Source organism: Nymphalis io, chromosome Z, assembly GCF_905147045.1.
Source record: "Nymphalis io chromosome Z, ilAglIoxx1.1, whole genome shotgun sequence".
In the NCBI taxonomy this organism is placed as follows: domain Eukaryota; kingdom Metazoa; phylum Arthropoda; class Insecta; order Lepidoptera; family Nymphalidae; genus Nymphalis; species Nymphalis io.
In genome coordinates this window covers 8,397,713-8,421,890 of record NC_065918.1, presented here as the reverse complement: position 1 = coordinate 8,421,890, position 24,178 = coordinate 8,397,713, and the positions used below count along the sequence as shown (strand labels likewise).

Genomic DNA, 24,178 nt, shown 5'->3' with positions numbered 1-24,178 from the left:
TTGCTTCTCTAGGCCACCACTCCGTGACGACTTTAGTCCACCTTCCGTCTTCTCGTCTGGCCAAGTGTCCAGCTCATCTCCACTTTAACCTCGTGATACGCTTCCCAATATCTTCGACTTTCGTCTTTCGTCGGATTTCTGCGTTGGTATACGATTAACGAGGGAGATGCCTAGCATAGCACGCTCCATCACCCTTGGTGCCACTTTTATTTGTGCATGCTATGCTTTGTAAGCGTCCATGTTTGGGCACCGTAGGTGAGTATAGGCAAGACACATTGGTTAAACACCTTAGTCTTGAGGCATTGTGGGTGTTTGGATGTCAACGTATCTTCGAGCTTTCCAAAAGCAGCCCACCCTAATCCAATGCGTCATTCGATCTCCTGTATTTGAGATTTCCGATCAAATGATAAACGATGTCCAAGATAGATATAATCGCTGACCACCTGTACGGTGTCCTTACCTACGATTATGTTAGGTGCACGTATGTGGCGATTAGTCATAATTTTGGTCTTGGACGTGTTCATCCTCAGACCAATCCTCAGTGAAACTTCTTGCAGATCTGCTAGCATAAGTTGAATTCTTTGGTGCACTCGGCGACAAGAATCAAGTCGTCCGCGAACCTAAGGTGCGTCATGCGTGTTTCGTTTATATTGATACCTCTCTCCCTCCAATCCAGCGTCTTCAACAGATCTTCTAAGACGGTGTTGAAGAGTTTCGGCGAGAGGTTATCTCTTTGTCGGACCCGTCTGTCAACAGACACGAGGTTGGTGTTTTTGTTCATGCGCACTTGCATAGTCGCGAATTTGTACAGCTCTCGGAGGATATCTACGTATCGCATGTCAATACCGCAGCGATGGAGAGATTGAAACACGGCCCAATGTTCGACACTGTCGAAAGGCTTCTCGTAATCAACGAAGGCAAAGCACATGGATCGGTTATACTCATTGCACTTCTCCATTAGCTGCTTGACAGTATGGATGTGGTCCATAGTTGAGTATCCACTCCGGAAGCCAGCTTGCTCGATAGGTTGGTTTTCGTCGAGGTTGTTTCGAGTCGGTGGCACAGGACTTTAGCGAACAGTTTGTAGACCTGAGAGAAAAGGCTTATTGGACGGTAGTTTGTCAGTTTTGTTTTGTCGATTTTCGTATAAAGTATTGTGACAATCACATTCTTCCATTGACCGGGTGTAGAACCCTGTAGGAGAATTTCATTAAAAAGTTTTACAAGGACTTCAAGTATAGGTTTTCCACCTGTCTGTAACATTTCGACATGCACCCCGTCCTCACCAGAGGCTTTACCTTTTTTCATTTTGCTTAGAACATGTTCTACTTCATCTGGTGTTATATGAGGTAATTCGCCTTTTTCGATTCGCCCTACTGGCGCTGCTCTGGGGTCCGTCGCATCTTGTATCTATTGCGGTATTTTTGAGGTATACAGGTCCGTGTAAAACTCTTCGACGATCTTTATAATTTGGTCACGATCAGACACAATATTGCCGGCATGATCCGTTAGCTAAGTCCAAATGAAAAAAGAAAAGAAAATATCTGATTCAACTTACTAAGTGGTTGAATGGTCAACAGACTAGCATTTCTTACGACTGCTTTTTTGAAATAATCTCTTTATGTAAAGTTATTGCACTAAGCTGTTTTTTCACGCTATTGAACATAGTATGTTAGGGTTTCATTCTTATACACTTATTTTTATACAGTTTTATAAAAAATAATATTTAATTTATTCGTTTTACACGTAATTATATATCAAAGTTTATGGTGATCTATTTTAATAGTTAATTAAAACTATCTTTTGAGTTAATAAACTATTTTTATTCATTGTCATTGATAAAAAACTGTAGTTCTAACTCTATAACGATGTAATAATGTTCTGTGCGTAAAACGGTTTTCAACAGATTTTTCGTCCCCGATTTTGTCAGAATTGAGTCGAAAACACAATTTTTGATGATATTTACTACTAGTTTCCGCCCGCGTGGAATTAGGTCCTTTTTTGTACTCCTGACAAGGTTAATGCAAAATTTCATTATGATTGATTAAGTAGTTTAGATGTGAAAACGTAACAAATTCACATTAACTAATTTTAGCATTTGTAATATTAGGAAGGTTGATGGTCTCCAAAGCTGTTTAAAAGTAATGCGGCAAGAACTTGTTGTTACTTATTCAGTCCTATGTTTAATATAATAATACAGCTTACGATTACAATTAGTTAAGTCCCAGATTCCCATGATTGGCAAAAATTTGACACAGAAGTCAAAACTCTAATAATAATTGGTTTTGGCACTAAGGCAGTCAAACATTTTTTTTTACTTAAAAAAGTAATTAACATTTACTATAGAATTCAAAAAATATGTGCGGCCGCGCCGGTATACATATTTTAGAGTACTCAGTACATTTTTTACCGCATAAAAAATGGGCTAGACAAATTAATAAAACTCCTTGTGTTGAAAAATATTCTATAAGCTCAATAAGAGGTAGAGATAATATTTTTGTTAGACATCTTTATATCAGGTAGGTATACATTCCATGCAGAAGCGCTGTTATTAGAAAGATTAATTAATTATTATTAATGATTCCAGAAAATACATATTTTGCTTACTGTCGATAAAGATTTTAATTTCATATCATTGATATCGGCGCACAATAATGAACAATAATATTTCATAAGAACGATGAATTAACAACAACTGTATGTGTTGTAATACCGTTAAATTACGCTACGTCGAGTTTTGTGATAAGCCAATATAGAATTATTTACGGTTAACAGGATAACAATAAGATGATCCAGTTGGCTAGTGACCTCAACCTTTAGGCACTGACACTGCGGCTAAGATCAAAGCTTTGTCTCAGTACCTAAGGTCTGTTTATTGTGTAATTACAACAGTTCACTCAAGCGTAACATTGACAGCCAACATAATACTATGTTATATAATTCCTAATAATCACGTGATATCTGTATTCATATAATAAATATATTATACATCATGTGATAACAATAGTCAGCATAATTATTAAAAATATATTTAAAACTTTGAGGTAAAGAATATAGTACGGTTATTGTTCAAATAAACTTCAATTTTGTTGACATAATTTACTTTGTATTATGCACTTAAGATATATTAAATTTAAACACAATGTTTGACATCGAATGAGATTGCATCGACCTATGAACAATTCAAGGGCAAAATTTGTTTTTATTTTAGGTTAAATCAATTATATATTTAGTGCTGGTGATTACGTTATCACTTGACATAGCAATGATAATCAAAATTAAGCTGTTCGATATAATTTGATACGATTGCGACAAAGTTGACTAAACGTTACTGAATTAAAAATAATTGTAAAATTCGGAATTCGAAAAAAAAGTTTAGGTATAAATACATTTTATAGGTATATTATCTATTTTAGGAACTTGATAAATACTATCAGCAGTCCGTGACTTTGAGGATATTACAAACACATGGGGTGAATCATATTTATGCTTATAAAACAATGATATTGTTAGTGTTATTTGTATTTAAAAAAAATCTCCTTTGTTAATTTATTTAATATGTTGTTAAAGAAAGACGTTGTATAGTTAATTAGCTCTATTCGAACATTACAGTGAAAAGGTCTCCTTAAAGTACCATGAAGAAATCTTATTAGGTAGGTTCTATTTTTTTCTTCTTAATTTCTTATTTTTATTAATACTGAAACAAACATTAAAATTAATTTCATCTGATTATTGCAAGATCTTAGGCTAGAACAATAAACACAATATTTTACTATAGCCTTTTTACTTAAAGCTATTGGTTTCTATTTGCGTACGTGTGATATATAAGAGCCCCAGACACTATCTACTACCTGGGCCCGCTATAATGATATAAAGATACATTCAGAAAACTCATAAGGATGACAAACGTAATAGCTTTGCATATGTTTCCTATAAATGAAATGTAATATGTATTTGTATCTTTGTGTTAAATATACTCGTAAGAAGCTTAATTTTGCTTAGTTCTTTTTGATTTTACTTTTGCCAGCTTAATATTGTTTGAAACAGATGTATAAATACAGTTATATAAATTCGATGAAGTATTCTTTTAAATGTGTAATTGGTATTAGGACAAATGGGCCACCCGATGGTAAGTGGACACCATTGCCCAACGACATTGGGGCTCTTCGAAATATTAAATATTCTTTACATTGTCATTTCGCCAACAACCTTGAGAACTAAGAAGTTGCGCCTTGTACCTGTAATTATACAGGCCGAGTCCCTTGAAACCGAAACACAACAAACAACAATATTGCTGTTTAGTCGTAATATTATATATACGAGCATTTAATTTCTTCAAAATATGATTTCAAAGGTGAAAAAAATATCCAAAAAAAATCTTTAATTATGGACAATAGTGAGAGTGATGATGTCCTCCTGGCTTATTCTAGCCACAGCCATTTCATTTCAAACAGCGCCGGAGGTAATGCTCAATTGTTTATGCAAACACAGGTGCACTGTCTATTCTGTGTCATAATCCCATGAGATGACAATATGTAACAGTCGGAAAGATCTGACATAGAATAAAAAACTTTACGTACTTTCCGAGCACGGGGTTATAAAAATGGGGCTCAAATGTATGTATTAATTTTTCTTTTGTGGAATTATCTATTCGATTAAAATAAATTTATTTTTCCAGACTCACCCTTAAGCTTAGATACGTGATGCTCTGTAATGAGCTCAAGACCCTTACATCGTATGTTGTTCACACTCATGCGATCAAACTTAGTCAATATAATTATAATTGTCTCATTAATATATTCGATTATGAAGGTGATAGTTCAAGGTTAATTGAAATATTTATGCTAAATAAGGTTTAATATGTAAAATGAATTGGCTAGGTAGTTCATTTAACTCCTGACAGCGTTCTTGTAAGTGATTCATCGTGATTGTTATTATATTATGAATACCTACGTTAATGAGTCATTTACAACTGTTATATAAAGAGGCCACAGCTCAATACTATATCCACGAGATAACCTCTTTAAATAGCGTTCTTTAACGTATTTTTGTCGTAATATTTTTAAAAATACAAATCAACAAACAGAATAGTATTTTTAATGTTACCAGCGAAAATCGTGTTTAAAATCGTTAAAAGGGTTAACAGGTGAAGTCAAATAAATTATTAGAAACTTGTTTTCGCCCGCTTGTAAACCCCCTGGTGTGGAGCAGGTGTTGTTGTTCTTTGAGGTTCAAATTTGCTTTATAACGAATTTCATCAAAATCGGTTTAGTGGTGTAGCCTTTAAAGCGCCAGACATAGTTATTTTCGCATGTATAATATTAGCTTAAACTTATTTTTTACTTAATGGTAAATCATTAAATACGACACGATATGAATTACAAATCAAAAAATTATGATGCATATAGCGCAAAAATATTGCGTCTACTGACGACTTGCTTCATATTCACGAGTGTGTATGAAGAGTTTACAGCGGATATTGTCTTGAGTTGAGGTCCGCATTTTTACTATTTGATTACCTTTCACTTATTGGTATATAAATATCCAGGGATATTTCAATTCAAAAGATTATTCTTACACCATGATACATACGAAAATCTTTGAGTATTGAGCATACGACACTCACAATCCTGGTGATTCAGAATAAGGAAAATGGAACGTTGTTTAATACTTATCTCATTTATGGCAATGATTCAGAATAACAATTACCGGATTTATATATTTTGAAATGGTATTTATAAAATAATTTTAGTCTTTTTTTAAATTAATTTATTTATACAACTGTTGAACTAATACCGTTTTCGAGGTGTATGTGATTTGTTTTTTCCTATTTCTTCAGTGTGTTAAAATCTTTAAAGATTTTTTTTCATATACATTGACAGCTAGAAAACAATTAATACACACATGTATAACTTACTCAACACATTGACATTGAAATCAGGGACGGACGCATGTCGATAAATAAAACGATCATTAATCGTTAAATAAAACTTAAATACTATTTAACATTTTTCTTGTTTTATTACTTTAAATATTTCTATTAAGACTCGTACTGATTCAAATCTAAAGGACAATAATAAAACTCATTCTATGCGTTCTTGGAAACTATGTACGTATTCGTTGTCCCTTACGAGAAGATTTCTTACTTTTAATAATAAGAGCAACCATTACTAATTTCAAATGATAAATAAGTTTATATTTAATTTTTTCTCGTCGGGTCTAACTGTATGTCGTGTTCGTGGAGTGTATAAAATAGCCGTCTATAGGAACGTTTTTTGTAAACACATCCATTTATACAATCCAGATTACTTTATCACCAAAGTGTATGATGGCGAGAAACCAATCCATCAGCAAAGGCATTCCTATTTACACTAGACAGACAGCCTGCTGTTAAGGTGTGCGAAAAAACCGACAGCAGTATGTGTATATCAAAAAAAAAACGTCAACACGTCCATTTTCGGCAAGCCGAAATGGTTCAGCTCTGTGGTCTGATGTCATTTGAATATTTCAATCAGATTGATCAAATACTGTATGTATCTACTTTTCAAGCAATTAGAATTTATTGTTTTATTTTACATATAAAAATACTAGTTTCTATAAAATATGAGCTAAATTATTACGTTCGCGGTATTATCGCTAGTGTCTATCGATATCTAAATAATATTGTTTTAGTATAATGAGTGTTTCATACATATATGCATTAGTATTTCGTTGTAATTGCAACAAATCATATTGTCCATGCACTTAGCCCCACCACATTATTCATTGAATTGCTCGCAATCGAGTTCCGAGCAGCGATGTTTGACCCCACTTATTAAGTTAACTATCCCCCGGCATTTATTCTGAATAAGCCCGTATTGAAAATCATTTAGGTAAGCCGTAGACCGTTAGCGTAAAGCTATTTATGGCTTGCCATGCCGGAAATTATCTTAGTTTCCTCATATCAGGAACATTGTTTATCGGAAAAAAGTGGATTATTCAATCTTTGTTTTTAATTTAATATCAATCAGTATAGAATTCAAACACAAAACAATTTATTTAAAATAATACAAAATTATTCTCTATCAATAATATTCCAAGACACTGTAATGACCAGCATCACAATAGCCGGAGAATAACAAATGCTTTACCGTTCTTCCGTGTCCGTAATCTATAGTCTTGGAACAACCGTCTCGGTGGACCGTAAAAGTGACATCTGGATACAACTCACTAATGCAGTGTAACTCCACATGGCCCGCATATTCGCCGTCTCTAGACATTAAATTACGATAATCCCATGCATCTCGCAAAGATAGACCGTACGATATGTCGCCGATGATAAAGTCTTTATAACGATGCCAGTTATTGACCACTCGGTCCACTACTCTTAATCTTATTTCTCTGTGTCTTTCCTGTGTACGGAATAAGCAGTACGACACAGATCTAAAGAGACAGTTTCCGTCACCTTTGATCGAAATAAGACGACGAGACATTTTCTCTTTGCCGGTTCGAGCCTTATTCAGTTTGGTCGTTTTTTTGCAATCGATTTCTCTATCGCGATTCATCGATAAAAAATGTATTCCCTATCTCCGTCAAATTTGCGTCATGGCCGTGTCGTTCGATGAATTTTCGTTTTGTTCTTAATAAACTTGAATTACATTAAATAATTATATTATTGACTGATTCGATTCATTTTGTTTATGGAACAATAAAAAACAAATTAATTAAACGTAAGTTGCTTTCGGTTACTACATTGATCTAGATAATTTACGACAAATTGTTGATAGACGTCATTTTTACTTTTTGATTTATTTACGCTAAATTTGTAGAACTTGACAACCTCATTACAGTACAATCTATAAATAAGATCTACAATTGCACGTTTTTATTGAGAACAATTCAATGACCATGATTATTATCGATGTATTGAATCATACGTGTTAAATGACTCATAATTCAACTTGTCATATAGAATGCGCTCGGCACAGTAATACAAATTACACGGTATATTTAAGCGCCAAGTTATTCATTAGCAAACAATTATTTATAAAACATTTTGAGGTAAAAATAATATGGTTTTATAGCACATCTTGGGAGTGAAGGGATCGCAACCAGGCTAATTCAAATAAAAATATAAATTAAAATAATATATAAAATTTATATTATAATTATATAAAATTATAACCTTTGTTTATTTCGTATGAGTACCTATACTTTTTATCCGATTGAGTTGAAAAAAATATATGACTCGTTTGTTTTTATAAAAAAGGAAATGATTTTTTAGATATTAATAATTATAAAATAAATCATTCAATAACAATAGTTTTATTTTCGAAAAAGTATGATTAAATGTACTATTATATGAAAATTTGAAGAATAATTGCTTATTAAACGATAAGTGCAATTAAAAAAGTAAAATATATCACACAAACTAGACTTTCATCCGCAGCTATTTTCTGTAAAATATATAATATGAAAGTTTTAATAAGGTATGCAGTATGGACTGCACAAAGTTTGCACTGCGTGTATCATATAGATGATGGATTATTTATTATAACAGGTAGACCACATATTTTCATTGTAAACAGCAGGCACTATAAAAATGTATGTGCTTCCTAATTTTGTTTTTATTCGAGTACGATGCACCTCATGGAGGCCTTGGCATAGCCTTGCGATTATTTTTGTATTAACACTAGCATCCCAGATGTCTGCAGATTCCGCAAAGAACCGAATGCAGATACAAACATCGGATTTTTTAAAAATAGCTATACAACTCGAAGTTCTAATTTTGAATTTCTAAACAAATGTTAGTGTTTGCGTTGATCTGTTGAAATATTTAAGGATTACATTATTATTCAGACAATGAATCCAAGCCAGCTTGGTTTGATTATATTTTTTTAATTTATGAATTGTTTTCCATATTTTTCATTACGATCATGATTAATAAGCAATCAGCTTACAATTTACATTTCATTATCAGTCTTTTAAAACTGCAGTTGTAGATGTATTTTATCACCGCATCACTCAGCGAATCTGTCACCATGTACAAGTTTCTCTGCGTAGATTCATAAGTGCAATGTAAATATCGACACCCAATCCTAAAACTACAAACTGTTCGTGTAATGTTCGTCGGTTTTTCGAACACTCAATTTAGCTTATACATGCAACTAAAGCCTAGATTGATTCTATCAAACCTTTGATTGGTAAACATGTTCTATAATTCACAGATGTAGGTGATATACTTGATATTATGACGTCAGTGGCTTATTATGCAAATCGTGATGAGCGACAAACTTGTTTTTTTTAAAGCTCAAACTGTAAATATGACATGCATACAGGACTGTATTTTAGGATTTGACACACAGGTCACAAGAAATATCCGCTCTTTAAATAGAAAGAAGAAACGTATTATATTTTATTTATTCATCAATTATTGGTTAATTAAGTGTAAGATGGTAGTAACTAATAATGACTTTAAGAGTATTTGTTGTTGATTAGGTAAGTTCTTCTAATTCCTTTAAAAAAGTAAAATCGGAAAGTAACAAAAAAAGGGTTACGATTATTATGAAAGACGCCTAGGCTGCTGCCCCTAAAGACCTGCCGCCCCGGTCACGTGCCCTCTTGGCTATAGGTCGACAAACCCCACTGCATGCATTCAAATTTATTTATTTTATATTGTACATAAACCAATCAAGTTTTTACTTAAAACAAATGCATATGTATTAAGAACCACGTAAATTACATAACGTATTAAATGCCAATTAAATTTCTTGTATTTGTTACAATATATTTATAGCATATTTCGTTTCTTGTACTTTGCCATTCTTTAACGCGCTTAGTTATCATTGACCCTCTCTATAGTTTGTATAAATACTATAAAATATGTATATACTACAAAAAAGATAAATTCTACAGTAAACTTAAAAGTATGATTATTAACATTAAAATCCTTTAGTAAATTTTCAAATAAACGTGTGTTCGAAAATAACACGTTCTTATGTTTTCATACGTGAATAAATATCCATACAAAAAAAATGTTTGTATCTGATGTACCCGAAGGGGAGCGATTTCGAATTTATTGGAAAATATTTCAAAATGAAAACTTGCTTGTACCCGCGGTGAAAAACATAAATAGTGTAACAGTTTTTCCATCCACATAACATAATTATATCACCGAATATTATAACTTAATAAACAGAAAGCTTATTTCCGCTTTAAAGTCATCACTTCAAAATTGAGTGAAATAATTTTCGAATAATGAAATATCTAATAGTTAATATCATAATAATTTGTTTAAAAACTTACCAAATATGTCCACGACGATCATTTATAACACATTAGCAAAAAAACACTAAATGCTTATTTGCATGTATAATCCAAGTAGCCGATACTTATACGCATACATTAAAGTTATATTAAGGACGAAATACATTTTAAAATAAAACTTAGATAGGTGAGACCATGTCGACCTATTTATTTCTATTCATTGACTCTTAAAATAACAAACTTTGTATAGTATTTATACAAAAAAATAAAATGGTTTTGGGTCCTCTTGAATGTCAAATTACTTATGTCAGAAAGAAAAAATCGCTGTGCACTCACCCGCTATACAACGACGTTCTTTAGCAAATATTAATTTTCAAATAGGTAAAGCATATTTTAAATTACTTTTTCGAATTACAGGATATATAATATAAAACTCAGTCTCAAGCTATTACTTTAAATTTATAATTATGTTGGATTTTGACGGCCTTTAGATGTGTCAGGAGTTGAAAAATAAAGTTAACTTCCTTAAATACATATTGATGATAAGAACTTGAAAAACTGAAGATAAATTCTGTTTTGTATTTTTCGTTAACCCAAAATACCTACCTTACTAACAAAAGTATATTTCTCTTCACATTTCGTGACTACGATAATTATTATTAGGTCGTCTGTCCTACCTACTATAATGACATCATTGCGTTTATTGACCAGCACAATAAGAACTAATATTTTATTTAAATATATTATGTAGCCGAACTAAATTTATTCTAAAACCATATCGTTGAAAATATTCACAAATATTTTAAAACTCTAGTACCATACAAATCCTACGTAGCTGTATTTATCTTTAATTATTTTAAAGTATCAAATTAATATTTTACAAATGAAAGAAATAAAGTCATGTTTATTGAATTGAATGTTCTCTTGACTATTTCTAGGTAAAAATATTTTTTTTTATGTTTCATAGTACAAAAATAAAAATGTAAGTATATTTATGTAACTAAAAGAAAATAATTTAAATATAAAAGATATGTTAAAAATAATCTACAGGAAGTTAAAATAAATCACAAAATACGAAACAATAGTGACAATGTTGCCTTAAGGTTGACGGCGGAATTTCTTAAATGTGGATTTAATTTAACCGCATATTATTTGACGCATGTACATTATACAATATAACTAGGTATTCAAAATATTTGTGGAATGTCAACAAAGATGAAGTTTCCTTTATCTAAAGTAGTTGGGTTAAGTGCGCACCTAGCACATTCCTAGTTTAAGCGGTTTAACAATTAGCCCGAACGTTTTGAACGCCAAACATGTTTCATTTACTTTGATGTCTGCAACAGAATATGAAACCAAAAGAGATAACGCTAATCGCTACTGTCGCCGCTCCGATGGGATTGTAGCCAGATTATTTTAATTGCTCTGCTAGTTGGTAGTTTCATAACGGAATTAAAAATGTATGTTTATGTTTTGCTTTTGATTTTTATCTTTGTAATTGAGTCATATTTTCACGTTCACATTTAATACATTTTATCTTATAATCATACTTTTGTATATGTTTGAGGTGAATAAATAGTTGACCGGCGGATTTTTAATCGAATGGTCGTATTAATTCACATCAATATTTATAAACAAAGACAAAACTGTTCGGTTGTTTTCCTCCTCTGTTTGTCGACCGATTTTTTTACTTGATTGTTATTATATGAGGGTTCAGTATAAATAAAAACATTAAGGAAATAACAGTACAAAAATATGTTTTCCTCAAATTTTCATCAATAATTTTTGATTCGTTTATGGTCGAATTTCGACCAGGCTGGTAGTAATAAATCACAATTGCACTATAAACACGCCCTCTGACTGTATGGCGTGGTAACTAAGACGTTGACACTATTGCCACTTTGAATGGCGAAACTTCTCTGAGCTAAGTGCCAACAGTTGGGTCACCAGAAGTGTGAACCAGTTTTGTGTAGGCTTTTATTATTTCATATTTATAAATTTATTTTAAGAAATATAATAAATTCGATTGAATCGTAAATGTAAAAGCATCCGCTATGAAAGGATTTTAGGAAATTTAGTCAAGGTTATTCTCGTTCTATCTTACAATGGGGAGAAGGGGAATACAAGTTTATGTAAGAATTTTGACTATACGAAGTCGAGACGAGCAGCTAGGTGCGTATCTAATTATAAAATCCCGAAGTATCGGTCAGTTTTTAGGAATTGCTATCGCAATATAGATAAGCAATATTTTTTATCACAATAGTGTTACTAAGCGTACGGAAAATACCGATTAATCTATACGATTTAAATCTTTTTTAAAGTTAGATTTTATTGAACGTGTATTTCATATTTGTTATGACTCAGGGAATATAATAAGTCATTCTAAACCAAAGATCGCGGGTTCAAAGTTGGCAAACAGTACTGACTTTACACGTGCTTTATATTTGCTGTAATATGTATATAGTTATAATTCATCTACTTCTTACCGGTAAAGAAAAACATGGCGAGTAAACAGGCATACCTTCACCTCTAGATGCATTATAACGCTATCATCGGTTAAGATGCACGCATTCTAACCACTAGGCGATGACGGCTCACTGGGCTGTCTTGAAAATAATTTGTACCATTTAGCTCAATCAAATTGAATGAATTCTTAATCCCTGCGTTTTTGCTATCAAGCCTCGAATGGAAATTTGTTGTGAATATTATCACTGAAGTTAAGATATGAATATGACGATAAAAACATAAATTCCTACCTACATAAGTACAAACGTAAATACGATTAAACATTAAAAATACATTCTTCATCATACATTCTTCTAAAAACAATTAAATTCTGACGTTCATAAAATTTGAAATATAAATCAAAATTAGTGTTTTTAAAACATCGAATTAATGAAGCACAGTAACTTTCAAATACGATAACTATATCCGTGTTTACTTGGTGGAGTTTGCTTTACTAGTTTATGCTAAACTGTTTATTTTACCCTCGGAAGCTAATATCAATTATTTTTATTAAAAACTGTAAAAAATAACTCAATTAAAGCGCTTTCTGACCTGTTCTGCCAGTTCAATCAATTACAGTTTTAAAACTAAAACGATATCTAATGGTATAATGAAAATCGTATTTCACTATTCGAATTCAGTTTTCTGACAATTGAATATCAACGTTATAATCCAAAGTTACCTTTTAATAATCCATTCCGATCAATAATACGGAGTTACAGATACACTTTCAAAAGAAAACTAAGTGCAAATGACAACTCAGTAAATAAGTTCAGTGCGAACTCAGAAAATCGATCCTTGACCCCTTTACCGACCTCACCCCAACCCTGACTTGGTGTACATTTATACCCTGCGGTATATAGACCCCTTTGTAAAAGGGAATACGAACTTACTTACGAGCAGGAAAATGTATCTTATCGTAATAGCAAAAAAATCAATATCGCTTACCATCTATCGACTAGTCCAGTACATGGTGATATAGGCGAAAAGTTTTTGGGACGGTTTGGTAAATAGTAAACACTACTAGTTGATGTCACATATTGAATTACCTTCTCCGAATTGGCATCGATTTCACTGGAAAATTTGAAATCTAGTACTTGTTCTAGAAAAGCCAATCAAAAATAATTTTATTACATTATGTACATCTGTATACCGCAAGATTACAAAATAATTTAATTTTTATGAAGACGACCACGACTCATTAAATGTTCCATTTTCAAATAAACAATCACATAAAATCATGTGTTAATTTTGTTCTACTGATCTTTCATTACTTAAACGTCAAAAGTGTCCCGTAGCACCAATTAGAGGGAATATGATACTCAAGAAATCCACTCGAGTCACACCTAAGTGATGAGCGCATGACCTTTTAAGAGTTCGACACGAACGTCGGGTAAAATGTCGGTTACTATTCTTTCAAAATTTTCTTTCAACTTTATTTAATCTTATTATTGTTACTTTGTTCATTTCTGTTATAAACCGATTGCTATCGATTTTCATCATCTTATTTTTTTTTTGTTATTAAAAATATCCGATCGTATAGAAATATGTCTATTAACAATTAATTATTTTTTTAATTTTCATCCTTAAGCAGGTGATGCTTATGTGATGCTTTCACTAACAAAAACTAAAGGAGGCTAAGTAATTTAATAGTTTATTTATATAATATTGAATAGTTTAGTTAAACAAATTATTTTATTACAAAATTAAACCGAAAAAAAAGCAAAAAAAAAAATTCAAATCTTTGAAACAAATTCCCTTACTACTTTTGAGTCGACGCCAAACAACAAATAATAAAGATAAATAATTTCAAAGAAAGAAAATAAAAGAAACATGCATCTTGAAATTTTCTAACGATAAATAATATTTGAAAAACGTGTGTTCGGTTATCCGTCTCGTTGATATTATTGAACGTTCGGCAATCCCCGAATTATTAATGCACCCCGTTGTTATGCTTTTACTCTTTAAGAAATTAATTTGTTAGGCATATTTCAAAATATATTGATAAAATCATAATTTTAAATTATATCTCTTGTACTTACTAAAATTAAAAGTTATGTTTGTTAATTTTTCTCTGGATAAATAAAAAAAAGGTAGAGTTTGATTCAGTACTGATTGTACTAATAATATAATATCATCTCTTGTGACTGTTTAAAAATTGGTTTGAAAAATTATTTTATCCGCGTGGAGGTAGATGAGTCTGACAAATAGTAAGATATTTTTTTTTACATTATTAGAAAATTGTTATAATTATGTACATGTTCTGTTTTTCTGTTGACACCAGTATACACATACAAAATCAAACAAAATTTCACATATTGTTAGCTACTAAGCATTCCATTCGATACTAAATTTCCCTGAAATACCAAAATAATGATATTGTAACACACAAAGCATTGCAGCTGGGTTTAATCAGATGAGTAACTCGTTATTCTAATAAAATAGCTTGCATTAAAGCACTTTTTTAGTTTTGTTGCACAATGCCGTTCCTTTCGTCCTCGACATTAGTGCCTTTGGCTACAAGTAAAGCTAATACATTCTATGCGCAAATTTCTAGCTCGAAACTAAGACAAAGTTTATTTAATTTGTTTATTTTAATGAAAGCAGAATTAGCAGCAGCAGTTTTATTTATTTCATTTTTTTAGGTTTGATTGTTAAATGATATTTTTTTAAAACTTAAATAAATGAAGGTTGACTACCTACCTTCAATAATTTGAGCGTAATGTTAGCATTATATTTATATTGTTTAATTAATAAAAGTCGTGTGATTCACTAGCTTACTATTGTCGTAATTTTTTGTTGGTAATTTTATGAATATGCGTTTCTTATATCTATAAATAAATAAGATTATGATTTATTCCATTTAAAATACAAGATATAATAAAATGATAAATATAGAAATGAAGATGACGTATAGTTACCGAAACCATACTTACACTGTCATTCATCAAATGACACTTACCAGACACACACAAATACAATTATAAACTGAATTTTTATATCAAAATAGCAGACTACTAATACTTCTTTATCAACTTCATAATATATTGTTAGAATTTAGAATGTATTTTTAAATAATACTTACGTATACGTGTAAGCTCAACGACCTTATTTTTAACTATTTATAATACAAAAATGAAATGTAACGCATTTGATTAAATTAACTTTATATGACATTTCGAAAGAGAGATAGCACTCTCGAAATGTGATTCGTTGTTATTGATATTTAGATGATTCACAGCATATGGTCACTTAAATTAGGGAATTACTAAAAAGTCGCCACCCGATCTTATTAAGATCAATTGACAAGAAGAAGTCGACCTCATGACCTCAGCTGACCGCGACTCCGACGACGGTGACTCATTAAAAAATTAAATATCGCGTTAAGGCAATGTTCGCATACCTATCTTATTAGGTATCACCCGTAATAATATATTTGTATCCGTTAATTTCGTCATTGTTAGAGCTCTTTGATAATACTATTTCTAAAGTATCAGGGAACACTTTCTATGAATTACAATTAACAATCAGCCAACAAATATTTTATAAATATTTTCATTCAACTTTCAACATTTCATTCAACTTCCAAATATAAAAGAAAAAATTATTTCTAGTGATGATATTGATGTAAAATGAATATTTAACATGCCGTACGTTACGGAGAAAGACTTAACATTTGAATTTTAAATTTGATTTTCTTTTTCAGAGCTTTTTGAATTTATTTATGTAAACTATTAATGTAAATATGCTTATTTACATTACATAAATAAAATATATGTACAGCAATGAGTGATAAATACTGGCAAATAGGCCACCTGATGGTAAGTGGTCAACAACGCTTATACACATAAGCGCTCTAAGAAATATTAACTTTTTCTTACATCGTTAATGCGCCGTCAACCTTGAGAAACTAGATATTATGTCCTTAGTCCGGGAACACAACAATGGTTGGTAGAATATATGATGAATTGGTGATATCTGTCGATGCTTGCGTTCGCAGATATTGTATATAACTACTATGAATTAATTTGACTGTTTTTAAAAACACATATTCACATGGTTTAAAAAAAAAGAAAATATTAAATAATTTTAAGCTGCCATTCATAGAAAGTTTGTGAAAAATTAACACGAACAATGCACATATGTGGTGATTTATATACTTTCAGGTCGTCTTCATCTGCCTTACATATTATATAAAAGATCGGATCGTTTATGCTAAAGTGTCGATGACAGCACTTCATGTATAATATACACTTATAATTCGCTCCAAATATTATTCAATTTATGCATACATTTTTGTGAGAACAAAATGTCTTATTTGAAACGTGGTACGTAAAACAGAAGTAGTAATAACTACTACACGTTTTAAATCTAACTGTTTACGTACTACGTCTTCAAAAAGATACTGTGTGTTTACACTTAGACGTGCAACAGAAAACAGCAGACATAATATAGCCATGTCAGCCCAATGTTCTTTACAAATGAATCGATCTGAAACGTAGAAACGAGGAGGACTGCGCCGGTTCCTGTTGGAGTTGTTTCCGATGGATAACTGCGTCTCGTTGGCAAATTTAGACAATGTCGCAAATTATGCTTTATATGGCTTTGAGGTAAGATTACAATTAATTTAATATCATTATTTTGTCATTTTATACTTGAATAAATAATATTATAAGCCGTTTGCATTTGGGTATAACTTTAACATTATTGCTTATAATAAAATGTATAATGTGACGTTGCGTTAACTTACGTTTAATTTTAGATGTAACATGTTTCATTATTTTTCTTGATACGACAAGCAGTACCAGGGTGTAGTTGTTATCGATCTTTCATTCGCTTCAAAATAAATTGGTCATTTGTTTACAGTGGCTACGAGCTATGACCGTGTTTGTTTACGATTAAAACCCATCACGTACTGCTAAGATACCTAAATAGATATATTTTAAGTTATTACTTACTCAGATATTGCCGAGCTATAAACAGAAAAATATGTTAAACGTTTTCATACATGATATCTCAATACGAAATAAAAAATATATAAAGTGAATAATACATGTATTGTATTAGTTTAACCTAATAATTATATCTATGTTTAACATTGTTATGCTTGCAATTACTAAACAGCAGCCTTAATTACGTCTACTGTCAAATACTTTAAACACCGAAAAGTTTCTTGATTACACAATCAGTTGATAACATTAATCTCGGCCTGTGATGTCATTCTTTTAGTTTTGTTTTAAGAACGTTATCTTTATTTTTTTTGTAAAGAGTAAAAAGGTATGCAACTATTGTTTACGCATGTATTGATGAATTATCGGTATCATTCCTTAAAGAACATTTATTAAGAATATTTTGATTTTAAAATCGTATAAAAAATATTGATCTGGCTGCAATTTATTTTTCTTCTGCTATTGAATTCATTTGACGGATTTGGAGACAATATTCGATTTATTTTCTTTTACAATAAATTGCTAAATATAACTCTATTGCTAAGAAAACGTAATCGAAACAAGCATCTAATTTTCATCTAAATTTATATTTGAAATAAGGGAATAAATGGACCACCCGATTATAAATGGTCCGCTGGTATTGTAAGAAATATGTATACATTTTTTGTACACCGTCAATATGCCGCCTATCACAGAACCTTAAGATGTTATGTCCCTTGTGCCTGCTATTATACTGACTCTCATTCAAACCGAAACAGCATTAAAAAACTTTGCTGCTTAAACTTAAACTTTGTTTTGCAAAACCCACAATTGGTGAAATAATTAAATGGGAAGTTAAAAAAAAGCCAAATAATTAGTGATGTTTGGAAAGAAAAGCAGAAATATATATATTAATTCTGAAATAACAAATTAAGCTGGGCCAATATCGCAGCTGAAGATTTGATGTCTCTATTTTGGAAAAAATCTCAATTCTTAATATATTGACATCGATGGAACGTTTGATATTGTTAAGATTTTTCAAAATAATATACGTTAATGATCACTATTTTTCTTTGAGTATATATATTTATATATATAGTTTGTATTTATTAGAATTCATAAAAAAACAAAAGCTAACGTAATATATTTTTTTATTCCAATAAACAAAATGTTGATGCTAAGAATTATTCTTATACAACGAATTATTTAGGATCATTATAATGATTAATTGACGCGGTACTCTCATTGCTAGAATAGCCACTTGAGCTCTCCGAAATTAATACGGTAATCCGACAAGTAGAGGCGGGCTTAATTACGAAAACGATGGGCGATTCTTTGAAAGTCTACATTTTGAAATCAGCAATTTTAATAAAACGAGAATTAAATGAATTACGATTTGAATTCAGTTGTGTTTGCCCTTTGCAAAACGGAGTCTTACAACATTCTCGGCGTCGGAATCTATGGTATTTAAACGCTCCTTTGTGACACCAAAAATTTAATAACTTAAACATGACACGCTTTGAATATTAGTTGAAACAAATATTAACAACATTTAATTATATATATATAAACAAATTTAAAATTTGTAATATTCTTATTTTAAATTATAATCTTAGACATGAGTCTACATCCGGTTTTCTATACGTAGTATTGTATGAACAATACTACGTATAGAAAACCGGATGTTCAGTATTCTGTAGCTTATATGAAATTCAACGTATAAAGCGTATTTTAATATATATATATTTTCTGTTGGAGCAATATGTATTAAATCTAACTTCCTGAAACGATAGGTCTATAACGATGTGCCGAGGGACATTATTAAATATTAAAAGAAACATTTGTATTGTGAATCGAAAAGAATCAAGAATGACAAAATAGTCTCGAGAAAATGAACGACCAAGGAAAAATTTCTCGTAAAGACCAATTAATTTAGTTTTACTTTTTGTTCTTTCTAGTTATTGTTTTTATTTATTTTTGTCATTTACTATTTTCTCGGGTAAGAGTTATATAAAACCTTTTATTTTAAAGTAAACATTTAATTCTCGTGAAATTATAGTATAGTGTGTGTCCTACAGTTCAAGTTAAGCAAAATTGCTTAACTTGAACTGTAGGACACACGATTCTATTTTAACTTAACAACATATTTGATCAACAAAAAGTTGTTTTCAACTTTTGTTTGGATAGTATGTGCTAATGAATAAAAACTAAATTGAATCGTTAAAAGTTGTAATAGCAAATTTTTATTGAATAAATTTTTGTTACTTTTTTTTGAATGAAATTTTATTAATTTATGGCTTGATCATCTAACTAAGCCGAATGTGGTAAAATAATTTAATTTAGACGGTCTGAAATAAGAAAATATTAATATATCACTACGAAATGGATATGCAAAATGTTTTTATAATTATTTAAGTCTTTGTAAAGAATTGAATTGAAATCTAGACGAGCGAGTCCGACTCGCACTTAGCTAGTTTTTACAATGGTTCAACTTTAATACGATAAACGGATACGCTATATTGTCGAATGAATTAGCTTTTCAAATGATGATGATGATACAATGAAGTCCGATGTAAAAATTGAAAGATGACATGTCGGACAATCAAAAAGAATCACAGTCACACAAAAAGTCTTCAAATAATAATCAATTTGCAAACATTTGAGTTGGAACATTCGACCAAGAAAACCATTACAATACGAAAGCAGAAGTGCCAATTACAAATGCCACCTCAGACACTGTCTTTCTAAGTAGAAAAAATACTTTTTAGACCTTAATGCACCGCCACCCTTATGATCTAGCATTATATATATCTGTGCCTGTAATTATAACATTACACAAACTAGAAAACAGTATTACGTGGTGTTACAAGAAGTGGCAGTGAAACCCACCCAAACGGGCCTGCACAAAACTCTACTGTATCCAGTCAACGGATACTAAAACTTTAAGCATAAAAACTTTTAAAACGTGGTCTTATCTGTAAAATTAGATTAAATATTTAACTAAATCTGTAGAATGACTTTCGAATTAAACAATAAGATACAGTTAACGAGAGTGCATCGACTTGTAAAATAAACATTAGAATACTTCATTAAATCAGTTAAAGGGCTACGTAAAATGTTACAAAATAAAAACGTCGGTTATTGGACGTGAACAGAGACGGAAGCGAGGTCGGAAAGCGTGGAATAAGTTTCCGTTGCGATTGTACCGCATTTCCAACTCATCCGCATTGTCGCCTCGTTTGCTTCCATTAAGCTTAAGTTGTAGCTTGTAGATTGTTCTAGAGTTCAAAAGATGTTCAACTATTTAAAAATCATCATCACATCATTCACATTCTAATATTTAATGATTTCACAGCAATAACAATATTGTTGAATTATATTTAGTAAAACAAATATGTGAAATCAATCTATAGTTTTACTTTTTTGTACATATTATACTTACAAAGTTTATGTTTAGTCATTTAAATTTTTATTGATGAAAATGCATAAAATAAAATGAAGCTATTATTTTTTGAGTTTATTGTAGGCAAGCAATATTTTTATGATGAAGTCATAACTACAGCAAAAATAGAGCAACAATGCCGACACTCTTTGCAATTTCATTGTGTGAGTGGTTTTTTTATTTATCTATGACAATAGTCACTTTTAATCTACGAATATTTAATATATATTTCAGTTGCAATATCCAGTGCCTACGCTATGAGAAATAAATTAAATTTTTATGATATTGAAATAAATAGAATGGCAGGAAATGATTCTTTTAATACAAATAATACTCTTGAAAATCGAATTAATTTCCATACTCTCAATTATAACAACATGAGTAACACAGAATTGTACGCAAATTTTGTTCCATTTCTTTTGAATATATCGATGAAACTCCTTGAAAATGTACACGAAAATATTAAAAAAAACTATGAATTGAGTAATGAAGACATAAAAATAATCGAAGCTGCATTTAGATCAAGCAATTTAGAATATCAATTAATGTTGAGAGAAAATTTAAACAGAATGAGAAAAATTAAATTTACTTCCCCCGAGATTTTATTGTTGGATTTTACAGATTTCTCTAACTATTTATTACAAACACTTATAGAGAGTCGACTCCAAAAAACGAGTTACAATTTAAACCGACCAACTAGATGGTACAAGAATTTGCTCAAGTACAGTATATTACGACAACAAATGAAAATAGTAACCAATGAAATAGAAATCAATATTTGTTATAGATTTTCTATATGTGTGCAAAAGTCTGATTATACCGAACATTTAATAGAATGGTTACGTCATCTTTTGAACGCAGATAATGAACAATTGAAGACATTTTTTCATGCATTAACAAATTTGATGTACAGTTTTTTTAGAATTAAAACGAATGCGAAGTTTCGACAAAAAATAGAAAATATTTTAAAATTTGATCCTTATTATCAACGAAGTGTTATCGATTTTATTGACGAATCATTGTCAGAGCATGACATAGTAACAATTGTAAATAAGGAACAACGTAAATACGCTATTCTTTTAAAAGAACTATTCAACGTTATCGATGAAAATTACCAATTGAATGATATGAATAATAAAAAATTAGAACTTTTTTCTAAGCAACTTTGGCTGTGGATAAACAATAAAAGTTTCGAAATAAGATCATTGCTTAAAGAGGTTGTGGATAATATTTTACATAATTTACGAATTTGGCCAATTGAAGCTCAGACCAAATTGGATAAAATATGGATAACATTGTCAACGTTAGACTAATAATTAAATTAAAATTGTATAATTTACATTCGTTCAAGAATATAACCCTATATAATAAACAGATGAGACTCACTTCTGTACAATAAACATAAAAGTTTTGAAGCGCCAGTGTTTAATTTTAAACTAATAATACTTCGACGAAGCCATCGGGGGAAGATCTTTTTTTATTTTTTTTAGCCTTACTTTCATCCTGTGGCTTGTATTTTTAAAGGTAGTTTATCGCAATAAAGTAACTAGGACAGCTTTTATTGGCTTAATGGATAGTCTTTTGACCTCGTGTTAAAACATTGTACTTTTTTATTTTCTTCCTATATTTTATCTGTTACTTTACGTAAGTTTGTAATTGATTGAACTTATAATTTATAGTTTTATTAATCCTTGATAAATTATCTACGAAATTGGTAAAATATATTCACATGTTTTGGAAGTTAAATAAAAATAATATTTTGCCAAAACCAGTTATACAAATGTAACGAATTCGTGTATGTAATCCAGATAATAAATAAATCAATAAACACTCATGTCTAGCAAAGATAAAATGTTTGTAGTAGTTGATAAGAGGTAAAGATGAAAAGCGTTTATCAAAAGTATAAATTTCAGGTTGAATAAAATTTGTGGTGTTTTTTAATACATACCCCAAAATTTTACATGTTATTGGTAAAATATTATCATTACATTCATCACAAAATTAAGCATAAAAAATTGGATATCGTAGGGGAAAAGATAACCTTTCAATAAAACGATATTGCATTCGCTTTAACTGAATCGTATTTATGTCAAGGAATCATGGAATTGGCTATAAACATTTATTGGGTTTTTTTTTCTCTCTAGTCGTGTCAGTTTGCAGTTCCTTCGAATTATGAAGGTGCATTTGTATTTGTGCTTATTTTCTATGCACAAATACAAATCAACTGCGCAGTTGGCTAGTCTCTGATTAGAATGCCCGCTTTGGTTGAAACCATTCAAGACATCATACAAATCGATTTTAATATTTATTACAATAGTTGTTTTATTGATAAATCTCTGACAACGAAATAGGTGTCATCTATTCGATGGTTACGTTGATTAAAATGTGTCAAACACTCAGCGCCCGATTTATTTACAGGAATCTCACACAACGAAGCTGAGTATCGCGCTAGTTTACGAAAACACCAGCTATCAAAATATGAAATATTGTTATCAGGAATTACTCGATTAATACGCAGCTAAAACCTTTAAAATAATCATTAATATAGTGTTGTCAAATACTAGTGAAGATCAATGTTGGTTCTACTTTTCTGTTTTGTGGTTGGTATCTTATAAATCTCTATCGTTTAAAACATGTGACAATCAACTTTGAACAACATAACAAATTCATGTTGCCTTATTGGCATTAATCGATTCGGGTGATTTAGCCGTAGGCGGCTTATATACAATCACGAATAATCAAAATACTTCTTTACTGTTGTTATTGCCTAAAATAAAACAAGTACAAGCTAAGCCCGTAAATGCATGAATCATCGATTCAGAAGCCCGAGAGAGCATCCGTGTTTATTCCTTGTTAGAGTAATCGGTGCAGTGAATTTTTTTTTAAATATAATTTATGTCTGTTACACTTTTACGGCTAAACAACGAAAGAGTAACAAAATATGATTAATTATAATAGTAAAATTATAAAGGGTTTCTTAGTAATCCAATTCATAATAGTAGTTATTATACTGGATAAAAATAAAAGCTAACCCACACTGTATTTTTGGATTTTTGCC

The 24,178-nt window shown here is 30.7% G+C and overlaps 2 protein-coding genes across 2 annotated transcripts in view; both read left to right on the top strand.

Annotated features, from left to right (window-relative positions):
* LOC126780755 (Krueppel-like factor luna) overlaps positions 1-24,178 on the top strand; it is a 66,484-nt gene that overhangs the window by 9,839 nt on the left and 32,467 nt on the right. The window lies entirely within an intron of this gene.
* Positions 21,210-22,536, top strand: LOC126780741 (uncharacterized). The gene is made up of 2 exons (XM_050505414.1): positions 21,210-21,284; positions 21,355-22,536. The coding sequence occupies exons 1-2, from the start codon at positions 21,257-21,259 to the stop codon at positions 22,431-22,433; spliced, it is 1,107 nt and encodes a 368-aa protein (XP_050361371.1). The 5' UTR covers positions 21,210-21,256; the 3' UTR covers positions 22,434-22,536.